Below are 19,334 nucleotides of genomic sequence, written 5' to 3' on the forward strand. Positions count from 1 at the left end.
ATTGCTAAGATTTCACTGAAATGGGGGTTTCATACAAAAGGGAGTAATTACTGCAGTCTGCTGAAGTGTTGTTGATCTAAGGCAGAAAATATCTAAAATAGAAATAATCTTCATGACAGCTTAGCAGTGAACAAGAACAGATTATATTCTGTTATTTTCTGCCAGGTATCATTTGAATCTTTCTTTAATTTGTTTTTTGGGTTTTTTTTAATGTCTGGTGATAGCACTAGTATTTAATTTGGACAACATTAAAGATGCACTTAGAAGCCCCAGAAACTTTGAAAAAAATTTTAATTTTCAAAAGTTTGAAAATATGTATTAATTACTATCTAATAAATATGGGCTGAAAGTTTTCAGTAAAATACATGTCACAAAGGAAAAAAAAAATTAATAATTTTGTTTTCATAGAATCTATTTCAACCAAATCTCATCAATCTGAATATGGAGCAAGCCTGTCCTTAAAACATAGGTGAGAATTCAACAGAATAAGGAGAGTGAGGGTTACAGTTGGGAAATATTTCCTTTTACTTAAGTGGAATCCCAGTTTAAACCACCTTTTGTTCAGTTTTTATTATGCGGAAAATATTCATGACTGGAAAAAGCAGCTCATATCTAAGAAGATCCAGTTGATGAAAGCTCGTGTTGATAAATTTGTTAAGAATCAAAATTGCTATGAAATTAATAGTTTGCTTTAAAACAAAATCAAGGTTTGAAGCAGATTATTAATAATCCCCTGGTTCTCTCTGCATTTGAAACACCCTCTTGGCATTTAAATGATGTTTTGTTCGAGCTGAGGAGCAGAGGAGCATCCCCAGCCCCAAGGAAGGGGCTGAGCGATGGGAAATGCCCCTCTGCTCCCTGAAGGGTGGGAGGTTCAGAAGCAGCAGTGCTGAAGATGGAAATGGTTAAACCTGCAACTTGCTCAAAGATCTGCCCCTGCCCTCAACGTTTTAGTGCTTCAGTTAAAAACAAAGCAAATACTGCAATAAACTCTGACTTCAAAATCAATTCACATCCTGAAAAATCCTTTCGTTCTGGTACTAAAAAGCTGGAGTCTCTTTAAAACAAACCCAACAGAAAACCACAACCAAACAACTATTTGCTTCTCCTCCACATCTGCTGCTTTGCAGTTTCTGGGCTCCCACCAGGGCAGGGTGCTCAGCTCCACTTTGGGCTGGGGCTGGTTGTGCTTCCCAGGTCTCCTGGAGCAACAACCTGAATTCTCCGTTGGGGTTTGCGAGCGCACAGAGAAATGTTCAAATTGCAACCAGAGCTGCTTTGCATAGACTTCCCCCCACACACACAGTGGAAATGGTTAATTTTTGGTTTTGCAGTCATTTTCTCTGGGTAAGTGGTAAATTCTAAATGCGAGGAAAGGAAAAGGCTTATCAGAATGAGCCCTGAAATGTTGTTGTTCAGATAGTCCCTTTAATTTTCAATTTTCCCCCAAATGAATATGCCACCGCTTGTCCACAGCAGACCTTCCTAACCTGTCAATTTAGTTTTTCTTCCTCAAAAATCACCCTGAGTGGCTGGACAGTCATTTCTCCTACGGATGGCTGGAGCGGTGGGGGAAAGTTTTGGTCTTGGTACAATGATAAACTAAACTAACATAGTTGAGAAAGCATCGTGGGGGATGAATCCTGCCGTTGCTGAACTCCCCCTGACCTTATTTCAAGTAGGAGCTGCTCTTTTGAACCCCCCTCCAAACATTTGCAGCGCTTATAAAGCACAGATTAAATGTTTTCCTTTCAGTAACTGTAGGTATTTGTATCAGATTTCCTCCAGTCTGAAATAAATGCATTTATATCAGATTTATGCTCCACAAGTACAAATGTGGGGGCCCTATAATTTCGAGTCACCGTTTAAATCCCCCAAAGAACAACGGGCTCTCCGGCACTCATCGCTTTTCATCCCTCCACTTTTTAAACTCTCTGTAGCAGAAGGCAACGAAAGGCTCAGCCACTAATACCGTTGCATTTATGCCTAATTCTTTATACCCAAAACAAGTGTAACGCGGGAGGTGGGAAGCTGCGCAGCAACACTTTCTGTTGCGGGTCACTTTAAAAAATATAGGTCATTTCACAATCGAAACCTTGACCCATACCCCACCGCCTGCGCCGGGGCACCAGCACCGCTGGGCTGCCGGAAAGGTGATGTTAGGAGAGCAGCAAGGGCACGAGATGGAAATAATTTCACGTTACTGAACCGGCCACTTGGGCAGGCGCCTTGCCGTGGACCGGGTTGTCTAGTTTCTCGTCCTGCTGGTACATACTTGGGATTTAGCGGGACTGATTATTTCCTCTCCTTTCCTGCAGCTCCACCACTCTAATCTCCCCAGCTGGTTAGTTCTGGCTCTATCTTTGCTCGAAGGGGGAATAAAGGATGGTTTTCTCGTTAAGATAACTAAGATAAAGTGCTAACAGGGTAAAGCACAGGTAGTTTTAATGCTAGAGCAAGTCCGGATCATCTCCCCAGCCTCTGGAAGCAGCGACAGTGCTCACTGCAGAGGTAAAAGTTGCGCTTGTCAGATTTCTTTCACATGCAGCTCGGTGGTCCAAATAAATCTTCCCCGCACAGATGCTATAGGTGCTGTCGTGGGCTTTTCGTTACAGCAGTTACTGTCCTGTAGGTCCCTGTTCCTGGGGGGTACGGCAAGCATTTAAGAAAAAAGAAACAAGCAGAGCATAAAACAAGGAGAAGTCCATACTCTCCGTGTTCTGTGGTTCCCACTTTTAGTTGGGGGGGTAGAGTGTGTGTGTGTGTGTTTCCCCAAAAAAGAACTGGCAATCAGGAAGGCTCTGAGACAGCCTTCCCAGTGAGCTGAATTCATCAAGAACAACCGCTGGAGCCTTAAAAGGCCCTAGGCTTTGTTTGCAATTAAAAGGGAGTATTGGCATTTAAAAACATATCTGGTATTTTGGCATTGTGAAAAAACCTGTTCCATTCCCGCAAGCACTGGAGGGGGCGGCAGGTCTGAACCCAGAAGAGAGGACGAAGCGGTGTCCGTCCCTCCAAAGATGCCCTGTAAATCCATCCAGCCTTCACCGGTGTCCCCAGCGCAGCTCGATGTGAACGCTGGGCAGGGTTAAGCAGAAGGGCTGGGATGAGGAGCCAGGCAAACCCTCGATGCTTTCAGCTGGAGCCAAAGCTGCTTTCACCACGTTTTGGGCAGCCTGAGCCTCCTGGCAGAGTCCTGGCACCCGGGATCGGGTGTGCGGTTTCCCCTCCCAACAGCACCAGCCTTTGCTGCACGAGATATAGAAGATGCCGTACGGCAGCCGGGGATGTGAGAGGCAGCGGGACCCCAGGCAGCCTCGGGAAGGGAGCGGAAAGCTGGACACAGGCTGTGGGGTCAGTGCTGGGGGGAAGGAAGCTCATATTTAGGACTTGTGCTCTGCAAAGGTCTAACGATGAGTGAGAATAAAGCATGTAAGAGTTACCTCCTCTGCAAGAGGTTGCTGGTATTTTAGGGAGAGAAATGAGCTCCCAAGAGAAGTTTTGCGCCGCTGTGCCTTTGGCAGCAGCAAAGCTGCGTTAAGAACAGAATCGGTCCTGAATCAGAACTGGAGTTTGAACGATACTCCAATGCCTGTGATTTCAGGGAGAGGGTCGGGGTGAAAAATTTAAAAACCCCTCCTTCCTCTCTGCCTGTGATTTGAGGAGCAGAGCAAACGCTAATACTGATCGGTTGCAGCCAGATACAATTAGGAATCTCAGATCAGCCTAACGCTCGCACACAAAATGCAGCAGAAAGCATTATTTTCACCCGGGACATGCAACACCTGAAATCTGTCTCTGGCAGAGCTGAGGTGCACTGAGCAGTGCCGTGCAGAACAGTGACCGGAGAGTGCTGCTCCAGAGGGAAAGAGAAAATCTTACTCACCACATCCATAGGAGAGAGGTGGAAATCGTGCCATTGAAGGTGAGATGTTAGAAATAAACACCAAGAAATTTCTTGGGAAGTTTGCAGCATTTTCATTGCAGAAAACTTTAGGGAACTGAACAGACTCGTCCATTCCAAGTGATTTAAGCAGAGCTGAGGCTGTCTGGGAGCAGGGAAGGGAATGGATGACCTCTTAAGGTCAGTTGAAGCCCTATTTTCCATGATTACAGGGACATCTAATACTCGAAATGCTTTGTAATCAAAGTTGCCCTTGAGATGTTTCGGTGTCTCAAAGCAGAGCAGAAGGACCGTTTCAGTAACGCAGCTGTGATCTTCCCAACGCATTCCCAAATTCCTGAAACACCAACTCCTCGAGTCAGGTCTGCTGCGAAGAGCGGAGCTCGCTCACTAAGCGCTGCCTGGCAGGGTAGGATGAAGCAGGGCAGCCCCAGCTCTCCTGTTTAATTTGCAGGGAGACAAATGCCGCAGCTGGGTGAAACCTAAGCTAAAGTGTCCTCCGTCCCAAGCCGGGACCCAGCTGAAGCTTGGGAAATGACTTGTGTTTATCAGCCAAGGCAGCAAGACTCCAGATAACATCACGAGGGTAGCGCTGCTGTGGCTGTGATGGGCTGAGGCTAGAGAAGAGCGAGGTTTGCATCCTTAATTAGACCCTCTGTTAGGCTGGGAGAAGCAGATGTGGGCACGTGGCCCTTCCCCAGGTCAGCCCTTCACTCGTCGCCTCTGCTCTCCCCAGACCTGAACCGGTATGCAGAGGTTCGGCATTTTAGGCATCGATCAGTGGATATCACGGAGAGAATGAAATGCAGACAGTGCCCACCTGTCTTTGGAAAGAACTTCAGCATATCTGGGTTTGGTTTGGTTTTTTGTTTGAAAGATTGTGAGAAATTGTGGAGTGACGCTGCTGCCTGAACTGCATCACTAGCAGATGCCCTGAAATAACTGTAACTGTGAATCCTGGGTCAACATTTAATGTTGCTGGATATTTATTTCACACTATTAACTTTATATCCTACAGAGGCGCTTAATGAGAGGAAAACAAATAGGTTGCACTTTGGAGAAACAAGATATCAGAGTTGGCTGGGAGTGAAGTGCCCAGAATACATATAATAAAGACACCAGGATAAACTATTCCATTTTATTGATTAGCAACTGTGCTAGGAGTGTAAATTGGTTACTTGCAACTATTTTAGAGCATCATTTATTACAGCAGGCATGACGCTTCTGCATGGGTGAAAAGCTTTTGGAGACGCTGGCATGCTGGTGTGCTGCTAGCTAAAGGACTAAGCCACATGTTAAGTAGTTCCTGTGAAAGCAGTAATTACTTCCTAATAGCACCGAACTCTTAATCTACGCTAACAATGTCCTTCTGAGCCTTTATCTTAATGCAATATAGATGCAACGTTTTTTGCTGGATGGGCTGGTGGTGCCAGGGAGCAGCAAGGGCTGGTAAGCTGGATGCGGGTCATTCTGCGCTCTCGGGTCTCCTGGCGCACAGGTAGCGGTTGAAACCAGCCTGTATCTGCCCGTGTGTCCCAGCAGCACTTCTCAGAAGAGCAGAAGAGAAACGAGTTTTTAGAAAGGAACTGCAGAATGAATAGCCTTTACGCGGAGACACGTACCTCATCGCGCTGGTTTTCTGCACGTGTTTGGGACAAGATACACTGGGGGCACTGTGCCAGCACAGCAAAACCCTCTCCCAGCTGAAACCACTTCAATTTTGCCATTATTACTCCAATTCCATCAAGGGGCTGCTTCTCGCTCAGCCCTGTCAACCAGCAATCCTACCTCTTCCCCGCACAAATCCCTGATGTAGCTGAGCCAGCACAAAGCTGGGAGGATACGCACACGTCCCTCCTACATCCAGGTGCGTGGGGTTACCGCTCCGAGCGGCTCTGCTGAACGCTATGCGGAAAAAAAAAAGGCTGGCAGACCTGAGGGGAAGGTTGTGATTTGGATAACCTCCTGCAAAAGTTCAGGCTGCTTGGGGGAACCGAGCCACGGACGGGACTGCAAGCCAGTGCCGTGAGCCACAGGCAGCGCTTCACTTCAGTAGGGAAGCGAGCAGAGCTCAGCTCGTGGGTTAGGCTGGCACAAACATAATCCTGCTCTGCTCCTTCAGCAGATTAAGCTGGGTGTGATGGGGATCCTAGGGCAGTATGCACACACCTGGTAGCAGTCCCCAAAGAAGGAGTTTTTACCTGTTAAAAGGTAACGGGTCCAGCTCTCCCAGAGAGCCCCAGGGGAAGCAGGGCAGGTCAGACGCCGGCGCCAATACCTTACCAGGCACGGAGTCACAGCAGAGCTGGGAGGAAGTAGATGTACCCCTTGTATTCTGATGGCACCGTTAACATCTGCAGAACATCTGCTCTGCTGAACCCAGCTGTGCAAGGGCAGGGTGAGGTGGTGGCCTCACTGACCCATGTCCCCAGCAGCTGCAGAGACCACAGGGAGATGCTCCATCACTCACTTGGGACAGAAACAGCCCAAATGGGTGCTCAGCTCCAGGCTAAGCCAGCTGCTATCCCTCACCCCACATAGGCTGCTGCTGTGCCACCACCCTCCATCTCGTTAGCCAATGCTGCCTCACCATTTCCTACTAGTTTCCTGCCTGCCACTCTGCATCCCAAGTTTTTTCCTCTCAGAGCATGTGTTTTGGGGGATAGGTGCTGTTTTCAGTATTTGGGGCTTGCATAAGGGGTTGCAGACCACAGCTGGTGGTGCCCAGACTTGATGGTGGCAAAAATACCAATGATGGGAGCTATTGATTTTAGCAAAGTTATTCCTCCTGTAAAAAAGAGAAGGAGCAGCTTGAATCTCTCTAAGATGGCACTTACACTTGAAAAAGAAAAGATAGAAATTAAGGAAACTTTTACCATGGTAGGAGGTGCTACATGGAATTAAGCTTTGGACCAATACCATATGTATTATGCCCACAATCTGTGCTCATTCTTGATTTTTTGATATAGTAATATGTTTAATTGCCATTAATGTAAATGTTTTAAAAGGTTATTTTCCTGCTCTGTAGGTCAACAGACCTAATGAAGCAGCTCTAAGTGGGTTTGAATTGCTTTGATTAGGTGCTTGATTTCCTGTTTACCTCATGGAAGTGGGTTTGGTCCTGCACAGTTAACGTATATAAAAGCCCTGAAGGGTCTCCTCTGAGCACCAGAACTGGCTGAAATCCTCCAGACGGCTTCAGAAAAGCAGAAAGGTAAGAAGCTTTATGACAGTCTCTCTCTTTAACCTTTTTTTACTCTTTTTTTTTTTTTTCCCTCCCCCCAAAGTTAACAATGGAAACGAAGAGTATTTGCGAGTGTCAGGCAGTAGCCGTAGAAGAGCAGGAACAGCCCATGCTTTTGGCAGAGTTTTTCCCAAATTGGTACAAGACTGGCTGTTTTCTTGGTAGCAGTGTACGTGTTGGGTTGTAAAGGGAAAGACCTCAGAGGAGGGTTCAGTGCGCGGCAAGCGTCAGGCTGGGATCCGCACCTTTGAACATATGCTGCTTAGTTGCTTTTCATGACCTCCTAGCTAGGAATAAAACAGGGAATCACGCTTCTTCCAGAGCAGACTATTGCACAGGGGACTGGAAGACCTTCATGTTGCAAAGATCCCGTCAGTTGCTCCTCCTTTTGTGAAGGAACAAAATCCTGGGATCAAAAGAGAGTAGGTATCGCAGCAAACCGCACCAGACAGGGCGAGCAGAGCTTGGCTACTCCAGTTCACTCTCACATAGGCCAAGGGGTCTTGTATTAACCCAAAAACCGTTTTTCAAGAGTCGTGGAAAACGTGGACTGCTTTCTCTCCCTGTTTGGGTAAACCCAGCAGAGAAGGAGCACTGCCCTTTCTTAAAATTAAGGTTCTAATGCATTTCCTCTCTGAGACTCATAAATAATTACCCTAGGCAGAACAATATTCTTGCACAACTTAACTATTTTCAGATCCATCATCGTACCCACAGCTGTATCACCAATATAGAAAATGAAAAGCAAATAAGAGGGAAAACCTCAGTTATTTAATCATGACACTCTTTCTCTGTTCTCATTTAAAATATTCCTCATCTTTTTGTATAATGGAATTTGCTTCTGCTGTTACCACACTCTGTAACCATTTGTCTTCTATTGCTTTAGCTCTCAGTATTTTAAGGATTTTGCCAGTGTTCACAATATCACACCTTTGCTTTTAAGGGCATTCCTCAGAACTTGATGCACCTGAGATAATGTATTTATTTTTTAGTATTTAGTATTTTTCTCACTTAACAGGAAGGGCTGAAAACACTTGTAAAAGATGTCACAATTATCCAGAAGTAAAAAATGCCTCAATTACGAACAACACCCAAACTTGCAAATTCTCGCTCTCTCCGAAACAGTAATTGGGCTGTTGTAAGAGTACAAATAACTACTTAGAAGACTAAAGCTATATCAATGTATGAATAAATTTTTGAAGGATGAGATACTTGAGTCCTGATCTAGACCTTTTCTTTTTGTTACTATATTATTCCTGTAAACAGCAGCTCTCCATTGCAATGCAGTTTCCAGAAAGATCTAGAACAAAGAGTGAGGTGAGGGACAGTAAAATGTATCTGTGAGCCATGATCAAAATCATTTTTGTACAGAGTTTGCGGAGCTGGAATAGTAATTAAAAGAGCTCAAACGTCCAAGGGCTATTGAGCTGAACTGTGGACGTGAGGACTAGGAACAGCTTGAAACTTATAAATCTTGGAATCTGATCCTGTCACTGTCCATGGCATATTTGTCATAACTGATATTCCCTGACTCTGGCTCCAGTCCCTACATAAGGCATTATCCATCCCAACAGAAAATCTTCCAGAAATTAGATCAGGCTCCTAAATCCTGCAGAACCGCAGTGTGGGATAAGCAGGATGCCATTGCTACTGAATTGCCTGATCCAACGTACGTTCCCGTTCACATACTCAAGACTGAATCAACCCTTAAAGCACAATGAGGTACCCACAGGGTCAGCTTGTAAACATGGAGGAAGACAAAGCCCTTGCCTCCAGGAATGCACAACCCACAATGAATTTGATGGTTACAATAAAAGTATAGGGAACGAACATTAAAAGACACCATGGTGGGAAAGAGCATTGACATTGAAGAAGTAATTTAACTGGGAACGGCAGAGGAGGGCTTTGTAGGATGAAAGCTGCTCCAAGCACAAGGACTGAAGAAACACATTTACAAGCACAGGCACGTGCCCAACCACCGCACATCCCTCTGGGTTCACTGTCCCATGTGTTATAGGGGCCAGACATCTGGACTGTCCTCTCCTTTTGAACAGAGAAAGCAGCCAAGAAAATGATGTCTTTCAAAGTTCTCTCTCTGCTCCTCGCTTCTCTGGGCTTTGTTTTGATGGAAGAGAATGTCTCGGGGTAAGTGTTTTGGAAAGCTCGCAGTGTATTTTGAGCCTTTTCCAGCTCCCCACTGGAAGCAAATAGACTCTTTCCATTGGCATCTTGGTAAGTAGGTGAGAACATGAGTCCTGAGGTAGATCTCAGATAATAGAGACAGCAAAGTGTACAGAGATGAGCAAATGATAAGAGAGATATCAAACTAAAGCCCTGAGTCTTTGAGCTAGAGCCAAGAACTCCCAAGTTTTCCCTAGAAACTTTATGGCTCTGGGTTAGGAGGAACAAGCTGGAAGTCAACCAGGAAGACAAGAAGGTTGGCTGAGAACTAGAAACAAGATGTAATCATCTCGCACGAATGAGGCCAGGGGGCATCCAGTATTTAGAAGTTTCTGAAAATATGACCAGTTAGATAAAGCAGGTATATTATAAAGACTTTCCCGCTCTTTCGCTGACTCCTGCTACAAAATTTCCAACTACCACCCAAGAAGATCCAAAAGAATCCTTATTAGAGCAGCAAGGGCTGCTGCAACTCCAGATGATGGTACTAAAAAAAAAACCTTGAAACCCTTTGCTGACTTAGGTAGCCACTGACCCTGTCTACATAGGTCTCAAGGTCAGCCCTTGTCTCCCACCAACCACCCTTGAGACTCTCGAGGACACCTGCCTTGGCCCAAGGTGTGCAGCTCACTGGAGGAGGGAGCCTGAGCACACTTGGTGCCTTAGCTCAGAGCCAAAGTCCATGTGAATCAGGCTACAGCAGGGAAAACCATACTGACTTCAGACTATCAGCAAATATCCTGAGCTCACCTCCTCCCAGGTTCTCAAATCTGAGCTGCAATTGTGTTAGTAGCCAGCAACATGGATGAGGAGCATGCTAGCCCCTTCTCCGGCCATCTCCTCATGTTACAGTGCAGGAATCCCTTGGTCACCTGTACCAAGGGAGATTAAAAGTGATCACAAAACCTCACTGACTGTAGGGACCGCATGGGCCACCACATGCAACCCAAGCAAAACTCTGCATAGCATGTGCCGCCGGTCTGTGCGGGATTCACTGTCTCTGTGCTCTTACCCCAGCGTAAGTGTAAGGACTCCCAGCGCCAGACCAGTGCAAAGACGCTACTCTGAGGCCACCCTGGCGAGCGATTACAGCCGCACGATGGATAACATGCTGAAGAAGAACTTTGTGGAATGGTTGCTAGCCAGACGGGAGAAGAAAAGCGAGTAAGTGTGTAGACTTCCAATGCTCAACACTTACAGCTGTTGTCAGCCAACTGATGGCTACAGAAGAATGTAGAGCCGAGGATATTTTTCTTGGACTGCAGCAGTGGTTCTCTAGGGAGTTAGTTTTCTTTTTGTCTTTTATTTTTCTAAGTCCTAGAAATGTTTCTGGTCTGTCGGCACACAGCACAACTATCCCTCTCCCTGTCCAAGACCGCCGCCTTCTCTGGCTGCTGGTAGAGGGAGTGGGAGGGAACTGGTTTTTGTGGAAAAGCAGCATTTTGGCACCCTCTTGTGGCACCTCGGGCTGCTATCTTCCTGTTTCTTCTTTCCAGCAACACCATCGAGCCATACAAGAGGGAAGCTGAGCCCCAAGTAGCAGCTGCGAATGGCCAAAGACTGGACCTGGGCACCCAGGAAGCCAAAGACTTCTTCGCCTGGCTTCTGAAAGCCAAGAAAAATCAGGGGTGAGATGGGAAAGAGAAAATCTGGTCACGCAGAGGGATGAGGTCCCCAAATGTTTAACTTTTGAAGGGATGTTTTGAGGCAGGAATCTATAGTTATGGTAATGGCTTCACATAGGAAAACAAGAGGATTTTAATTTCAAATGGAAATTCCACATTTTGCAATTCTGTCTCATAAGTGAGGAAAAGAACACAGACAAAAAAAGCCTCTCAAATTTTGAAATTTCTCACAAAATACAAATTTAAAAAATAGAGATGACTGGGGTCTCTTTTTGGTTTTGCAAATGTCAGCACAGCCTCACCAAAACCCAGCACTTTGAGGTCAAAGTGTGGACTTTTGACAGGGCTGAAGCACATCTACTCCTTTAACATCCCAACATCACCAAAACAGAGGAGTCAAAATGAAGTGCTTTGAGCTAATCAAAACACAGCCCTCTCAAAAGAAAACTCTCCAGTGAAAACCCAGATGAAATTGATACATTTCTGCAAAACATTTTGATTTGATCAAATCAACCCAACAGGGGAAAAAAAAAACCCCTCCCACTCATTCACATGCTCAGCATGTTGCCCAGTTCATTTTAAAAAAAAAAAAAAAAAGAATGAAAACAGTTCTTTCCTCATATCACTGCTACAAGCTCTCATTATGAAAAGCCTGCCACCTAAACGTGAAACCATGCAGGAGAGATGCCTGCCTGACCCAGGAATTTCCCAGTTTGTTTCTGATCTGTGCCCTTTACCAGGGACACTCAGATTTATTTTTTGGTTTTTTTTAAGATGTAATCATCTTAAAATCATCATGATCACAGTAATGATGGCGATACGAGCTCGCTTGGAACAGGTACCTCTAGGCAAGGTAACAGAGTCCATATGGAGCGTTCTGTTGCCGCAGCTCGTGCCTTCATTTCCCAAGCCATCTGGCTGAGAGCATGCTTGTGTATCAGCGCTGTGCGGCTTTGTGCTGTGTCAGCATATCCACAGCCTGTCAATAGCCTGTTTCACCTCCCCCAGTCTTAGCTTATGTCACAAATGTTCAAAAAGCAAATTAGACACGAGTCCAAAGGAAAAAAAAATCTGTTCTCAGGCACTTTCTATATTTAAAAAAAAAGCCCAACACCAACAAATGAAGGAGGGATACATTTCCTTTCATTAACGTGAAGGGAATTTTACAAAACCTAACAGGTTGCTGCTGCTTAGTCCTAAAATGGTGGCGAGAAGGAAAAAAAGCATTTACCGTACACAGTCCACACCCTTCAGGCACAATCCTAGTGTCTTCTGGAAAAAAAAATTGAATTTCTAGCTACAGGGAGTCATGGGACGGTCACCCAGAACAAGAATCTGGGGACATTTGTTGTCTTTTACAGCCTTGGCATGAAAACTGCTTTAGAAACCAGGGTGCGGGGGATGACCCGGGGTGGGGGAAATGAGCACAGTTATGGTTCACAGAGGTGTCTCAGGCCAAGCACTCAGAAAAGCAGACACCAAGAATTGCTAGTCATACTGAAAATACAAAATCAAAGAAACGAGGGCTTTGAGGGATCTCAGGAGGTCATTTAGTCTGACCTCTGCTCCAAGGCAGGATCAACGCGCCCTAAACTGTTCCTGACAGATGTTTGTCTAACCTGTTCTGGGGGTGGGGGGTGTGGAGGGGGGAAGGGAAACCTTTGATGCTAGGGATTAATCAGTTTGATTAGCTTAATTTAAAAAAAAAAAAAGTCTTCCAGTGTCTCCCTCAATCTCCTTAATTGCAAATAAAAAATGCAACTTGCTGGGGAAAGTCCTCCTGGAAACAAAGACTTTCCTTTGTGAGTTTGGAGTGTAGATGCTGCTTCACCCACGCTCTGCCTTTGTTTTGGTGCCTGCTGGGTCTAAGAGGAGGTGGGGTGCAGGGAGGGGTGACTGGACCGTTCCTTCTTGTCCCCCAAACCTGACAGATGTTCACTGCTGGGCAGCCTAAACGTGCCAAGATCAAGGCACTGTTGTGTGCAAGGAGCTCACCCTGTCAAAAAGAGGTTAAAGCTTTTTGTTGGTTTATCTGAGTCAAAGATGTTAGAAGACAAGGAAAATAAAATATCCCTGTGAACTTCCGGGGACTGGGGTAAGAAGCTTTTATATACTCCATCTGGATTGTTGCCTCACCTCTGTCTTTACGGCGTGGCACATTTCTTGCAGTTTTACTTCTCCAGAAGGTTTGAAGGACGTATTGAACCAGGAATTTCTGACATGGCTGATGTCAACTGATCTCTGCAGACCAACGTAAGTAGCTGTTCTACCTATTCCTGTTGTTACAAGCATCCCCTCAGAGCCCTTCCCAGCCCTTGTCCCAAAAGTACCTGCTTCAGTGCTCAGTCAACGAATTTAGGATTTCTTTAGATAACCACCGAGTGCTTACATGGCACAGCTCAGCTGGATTTGACTGGAGAGTTAAGAGCTCTGGCCAGAGTTTGGTTCTGCAAAAGTATCTTCAGACCATTGATACAACAAAGAAGGGGGAAGACAAATTTTTAAATTACTGTCTAGAGAAGGGAGGTTAGTAAACCCTTTTCCCCTTTTTAACGAGACAAGGAGGTGTTCATCAAACCACCTACAGGAAATACTTTTTCTGTGCATTGCACACTGCTGTGAAAGGCATTCAGAGCAAAATACAAGAAACCAGGGTGCAAAAGGAGCAGGGGAGGGCCCTGAGGAGGCTCAAGGGAATGGCAAGCCCATCCTATGCTGAGTTAAGTAAAATGAAGGCTGAGAGAGACAAAGTCACCATCTATTAAAGAAGAGAGCGAGAAAGAGCTGTTCGTGCCAGTGGCAAAAGTTGGCACAAGAACAAGAAGGGATGAACTGGCCATGAATACGTGTAGGTTGGGAAGAAGAGGCAGCTCTGTGCCACAGGCAGTTCCACGCAGTTCGGTCGGACAACGTGAGCCGAGCGGCCAGCCAGCAGGCCAGAGAAAGCAAGGAACTGTTGAGCTCATCCGGCAGAGAAACACTTCATTTGCATCTCTCTCCTCTAACCAGCAGCTGCTTTTTCCCAAAACCTGTAGGTACTTACTATCATACACTAACTCGGACACACGGCTCGCTACCAAAATGGATCCGCAAGGTGCGGGAAGGGGCTGGAGGGTGGAAGAGGGGGGAACGTACGCCTCGTTTCCTCCAGCGAGCAGGTGGAAAGGGGTTAAGTGCAGTACCACTGGAATTTCTGTTTTTCTCTCCCGTTTCTGCTTGGTTAGGGCCGCCTAAGTGCCGGACCGTGCCGAGGAGCCCTCTTCGTGCTGCCAGACCCCCGAGGAGGAGGGACGGCCCCTCCGGTCACTCTCTCCTGTGCCTCTTGTCCCTTTTGCGAATATAAGCAATAAAGAGTTTAGTCTGAAGCTGAAATAAGATTCAGATAAAGCCTGGTTTGGGGATGGGCTATAAACCGGTACCAAAGTGACAAAACACGCCCAGAGGCGGCCGAGGAGGCCCGGGAGGGGGCCCCGCCCCCCGCCGCGCCTCAGCGCCGCCCGTCGCGGGGAGATGACGTCAGGCGGGGCGCGGCGGGCAGCGGGGCCGGGATGCACCGGCGGGGGGTGGGCGCGGGCGCCATCGCCAAGAAGAAGCTCGCGGAGGTGAGGGGCGCCGGGCCCTCGCTGGGGAGGGGGGTGGGCTGCGGGGCGGGGCACGCCGGGCCCGTGGCGGGGGGAGCTGCCAAGCTCTATCGGTACCGTGGGAGGGGGGAGCGGGCCCCTGCGGCGGGGGGTGCCAGGCTCGGTGTGGGGCCATCGCCGTCCACACATCTGCCATCCCGGCCGGCGCCAGCCCCGCTCCAAGCCCAGGGTGCCCCGAGCTTCCTGGCAGCCTCCCTGCTTGCCCCGGGCCGCGGGTCCTCCTGGTTCAGCCATCCTCGAGGAGCGTCTCCCTCATCTAGTTTTGATTTCTGGTTCATCTGCCCTTCAGCTTTGTCTCCATCATCCCGTTTTCCTCCTGCAGGCGAAGTACAAGGAGCGAGGGACGGTCTTGGCCGAAGACCAGCTGGCCCAGGTGGGAGATCCACCCCTGCCCTGGCAGCGGGAATAACCGTGGTTGTGAGCCCAACCATGAACCTGGGCTTTGTTTCCTGCTCTGCTTCGGTGTCTGGAGCATCATCCACGAGCAGCATGGATAACGAAGGCACTCATTAGGCTGCCTTTCCATCAGAGAGCTGTGATGTCTGCTGCAGGGCTCGCTCTGCCTGCCTTCTCAGAATCTCAGCAACACCTCATTTCTGTAGAACTGCTTCTGCCCCATGTACATCACAGAATAACTGCTGCCCCATTTCTGAGCCTATCTCTTGGTTCAGAACAGCCCTTTGCCTTGGCTTATCTCCACTGTGGTCTGATACTGGTTTGATTTCAGTGTTAAAAGTGTGGAGAATTCTGGTTTCATCGAGCGATATTTCTCGTTTCCTTGAAGACCCCTGGGGCTGTCTGCACTGGGTAGGCAGCATGTCCAAGACCCAAGTGTTTCCTGAGGTCTCTGCTTACTTAGTGCCTGTCTGGGGCTGTGTTTATGCAAAAACTGCATTAAATAGGTGTTAAGACAGAAATGCTTCTCTGCAATTCTCTTTCAGATGTCTAAGCAGCTGGACATGTTTAAGACCAACTTAGAAGAGTTTGCCAGCAAACACAAGCAAGAGATCCGTAAAAACCCCGAGTTCCGGGTTCAGTTCCAGGATATGTGTGCGACAATCGGAGTGGATCCTTTGGCATGTGAGGAACAGGCATCGGGTTAATGACTAAGGATTCATCTCACTGTTCTCATACTGTAAACAAGCTCACAGTGAAGCTGATGGCAGTTGTCCTTGAGGAAAGCTGATAGTGTTTTGATTCTTGGGGCTTGTAAATTAGTGTGATACACCTTTGGGTGCTATTTACTTAAAAAGGTGTGGGAAAACAGGTGCAGATAACCAAAATGGACACTCTCCATTAACAGATCTGAGTCCTTACAGTGAGGTTTGTGAGCAGTCTGCCTCACACTGGTAACACTTAAGGATATTTTTCCCAACGGTCCAATTTCTTTCCCCTTTCTCACTTCACAGCTGGTAAAGGATTCTGGTCAGAGATGCTGGGAGTTGGAGACTTCTACTATGAACTGGGTGTGCAGATCATTGAAGTTTGCCTGGCTCTGAAACACAGGAATGGAGGTGAGGATCCCACTGTGTCTGGTTTCTAGGAGATACAGCTAATAGGAGGATACCTTCTCCCTGTGGAAAATGGGTCGCATCGCTCAGTGTAGCATTCTTCAGTAGATTTCACAAATTACTGAGCTGGCAGTTTTGTCTTCATTGTCCCCAAAAAGCCTTGTTTTGTTTCTACAACATGTTACAGCTACACCACTGGTAATCAGCCAGCTTTATTAATTCCTACAGAAATCAACCAACTCTTCCCTGTTTAGGTAACAAAACCGTAACTCACAGCAGGAATCAGTGACAATCTTGAAGGAGTACAAAACTGGTAAGTTACTGCTTTGAGCCTGGCAGCAAGATTGTCTCTGAAGGATCACAGCAATATCCAGAAGAGTTGGAATATCAGTGATAAGTGCCTAATTAAAAGATGGGAGATGCTCTTCGCTCCAAAAGGGCAATCTGAGACCAGGAATGGGCTACAGCAAAGCCAGTTGAAACTTGAGTCCAATACATTTGTGGGAGAAGGCAACAGCTGACTGCTGCATGCTAGTTCTGGGAACAGAAGTGACTCAATGCTTATCTCACTCAGTGCTTGATACTGGGAACAATGAACAGCCGCTTGTAAAATGGAAGGCAGGGGTGAGCCAGTGGCAAGTACACAAAGGACCCTTGACTGCTTTTGCTGGACTAATTTTGTTGCTATGCAGTAATGCTTTCCTGTCCCCTTTTGTTGACTCCTAGGTCTGATAACACTGGAAGAACTTCATCAGCAAGTGCTGAAGGGAAGGGGGAAGTTTGCTCAGGATGTCAGCCAGTGAGTGTCTATATATTCCAGGAAAGGGGAATCAAGTAGCCTTTGGGGAAGGGGGTGACTGATCTCAGCAACACTTGAAGGTGCTGCTGTTAATTGGACTCCAAATTTGGCTTCTAGCAATGGAGCCTCTTACACATGATCCACAATTAATGACTTAACCATTTCAGAAAGCAGCAGTGTGCTTTCTCTGCGAGCCCTAAGGCATAGAATACTGTTGCCTTGAGCTGGAGACAATTAGTTCCCTGCAAATCCAGCTCTCTTCCTGCCACAGTCTGCCAAAGCTACTGTGGTCTCCTGAGCTGTAAGGGACTGATAGGTGTCATTACAGAAGCAGATTTTAGGATGCAGCTCACCATGATCACTAATTGGGGCTTAAAGTTTAGCACTTGCAGCTCAGGTGCTACAAGTGTGTCTCTAATGCAAGTCTGCTCTTCTGCACTCCACCACACAGATATGCAAACTAATTCTAAAGTGCTTTATAAATTTTTTTCAGCTGTTGATTACCTGAAACTGGAGCAAGCTCCAAGGAGCTATTACCGCTCATAGCTTCTGCACGTCAAGTCTTCCTCCTTTACAGAATGTAGTGTGCAGTTTGAGAGAGGCTCTTGCTTTAAAGCCTTGCATTGACCTCTGCTTCTCAGGGATGATCTCCTTCGTGCAATCAAGAAACTGAAGGTCTTGGGGAATGGCTTTGGGATTATCCCTGTTGGTGGAACATATCTGATCCAGTCGGTACCAGCTGAACTGAACATGGATCACACTGTCGTCTTGCAGCTGGCAGAGGTATTGAGCCAGGAGATTTTAAAATACAACAACCTTGAAAGAACCTTATATGCTACCCTGAGAGGGAACTGTGATTAGGCCAGGCCTATAGGCAAAACTGTCAACACTCTTCTAAACTATGGGCCTTAAGTCTTTACTATAAGCGCATGGTATTTTTCCTCTCATTTCAGAAAAAGGGCTATGTAACAGTCAGTGAGATCAGGTCCAGTCTGAAGTGGGAGACGGAACGTGCAAAGCAAGTGCTGGTATGTATGAAGGTCTCTTGTGCACCGTGGAGTTCAGTGACAGTGTAGCGTGACTGGTCCCGCAGCCCTGCTGTGAACGCTTTGCTGGGGATGCATTACCATGGCATGCACAGGGGATCCCACACTACATGGTAGACCAAGGCAGAGTACACACTGCATAAACAGTCTGAGGAAAGCAGAATCTCAGAAGCTGCAGCTACTCCTGTGGCTTCACTAATCTCCATTAAAACTTGAATCTTACTACCTCAGGTGCTACATAAACATGCAGGGTGGGCATGGCTGGATGTCTGAACCGTATTTTTCCCCCATCTAGTTGAGTAAAAATTACTGTAGCCCAAGTTCTACAGCCTCCCTTACCCTAAAATAAATGTGGGGTGAGGCCTCTATTATGAATGGCTTCTCAGCCATTTAGTTAAGGTTCACTCACAGTTTCCACTTTGTTTGTATAGGAACACTTGCTGAAGGAGGGAATGGCCTGGCTGGATACGCAGGCAGCAGAAGAACCTCAGTACTGGCTGCCTGCTCTCTTTACAGAGCTGTACTCTCAGGAAATCACGCCAGAGGAAGCCAAGGAGGCAATACCTTGACTGCTACATTTTCTGTGCCTGTATATAATTCTTCTTCTGAGGTTATTTGCATATCACCTGAAACACAGGGACAATAGACTTGAAATAAAAGTTTTGTAAAAAGTGTCTAGCTTGAAAAGTTTAATGGGACTAGTTCATACTTGATTATTCTGAATTTTCTCCTGTTGTGGGTGGAAATGTCACTTACCATTACAGACAACTAATTACCTTGTCACAGCAAGAGGAAAATTATCTAAGCTGCTATTCCAACTGCAGTCTTGGAGGATACAAGTGTGACTCTGGCTAAAGAATCCTGGAGCCAGCAGTGACAGTGAGAAGCTGTTCTGTAGTCCTCTTGGCTCTGTGAATGAGTCGTTGTTCCACTAAGGAGTACCACAGTCTAGATACTGCCAAAACAAACTTTATTGCACAAAAAAAAATCTTATGTACAATAGTATATAAACAAGGTATCTTAGAGTGACTCTTGTGCATATATTTTCAACTCAATTAGGTCTAAAAATCTGTTGCTAAAACATCTCTGCCTAGAGCAGTCATTTGAGGATTGTCACTTTGAAATGGAAACATTCAGAAATGGTAGGACAGACAACATTAGAGCTAGAAAACTAATACTTCTCTTTTACAGCCACATGCTAGTTATGTGAATAGTGTCCACAATAAGGCATTTTCTTGTTCCATTGTATCGGTGGATGGTAACACCACATGCATCACAAACAGATTTCAGAACCAGCTCTGCCTTGGGAAGGCAGCAGAGTCACAGCTCTACCCACAATGCTACTGAATGGTGAAAAACAACGTGACATTTACAATGGGATTA

At 46.5% G+C, this 19,334-nt stretch overlaps 2 protein-coding genes across 4 annotated transcripts; both read left to right on the forward strand.

The window, feature by feature from the left end:
• Nucleotides 1-9,219: 9,219 nt before the first annotated feature.
• On the forward strand, nt 9,220-13,211 carry GIP (gastric inhibitory polypeptide; the record flags this gene model as incomplete). The annotated part of the gene is made up of 4 exons (XM_082010541.1): nt 9,220-9,293; nt 10,347-10,493; nt 10,826-10,957; nt 13,124-13,211. The coding sequence occupies 4 exons, from the start codon at nt 9,220-9,222 to the stop codon at nt 13,209-13,211; spliced, it is 441 nt and encodes a 146-aa protein (XP_081866667.1).
• Nucleotides 13,212-14,502: 1,291 nt separating this feature from the next.
• SNF8 (SNF8 subunit of ESCRT-II) lies at nt 14,503-18,520 on the forward strand (the record flags this gene model as incomplete). 3 transcript variants are annotated; one of them, XM_082010642.1, is made up of 8 exons in its annotated part: nt 14,503-14,556; nt 14,918-14,968; nt 15,537-15,675; nt 16,005-16,109; nt 16,833-16,905; nt 17,547-17,688; nt 17,859-17,933; nt 18,383-18,520. In XM_082010642.1, 8 exons carry the CDS (start codon nt 14,503-14,505, stop codon nt 18,518-18,520), a joined length of 777 nt encoding a protein of 258 aa, XP_081866768.1. The 3 variants fall into 3 exon arrangements, with proteins under 3 accessions (XP_081866768.1, XP_081866769.1, XP_081866770.1); XM_082010643.1 differs by having other exon boundaries at nt 17,862-17,933; XM_082010644.1 differs by lacking the exon at nt 14,918-14,968.
• Between the last annotated feature and the right edge of the window lie 814 nt (nt 18,521-19,334).

Source organism: Phaethon aethereus (assembly GCF_964289735.1).
Source record: "Phaethon aethereus genome assembly, chromosome: 25".
NCBI classification, from domain to species: domain Eukaryota; kingdom Metazoa; phylum Chordata; class Aves; order Phaethontiformes; family Phaethontidae; genus Phaethon; species Phaethon aethereus.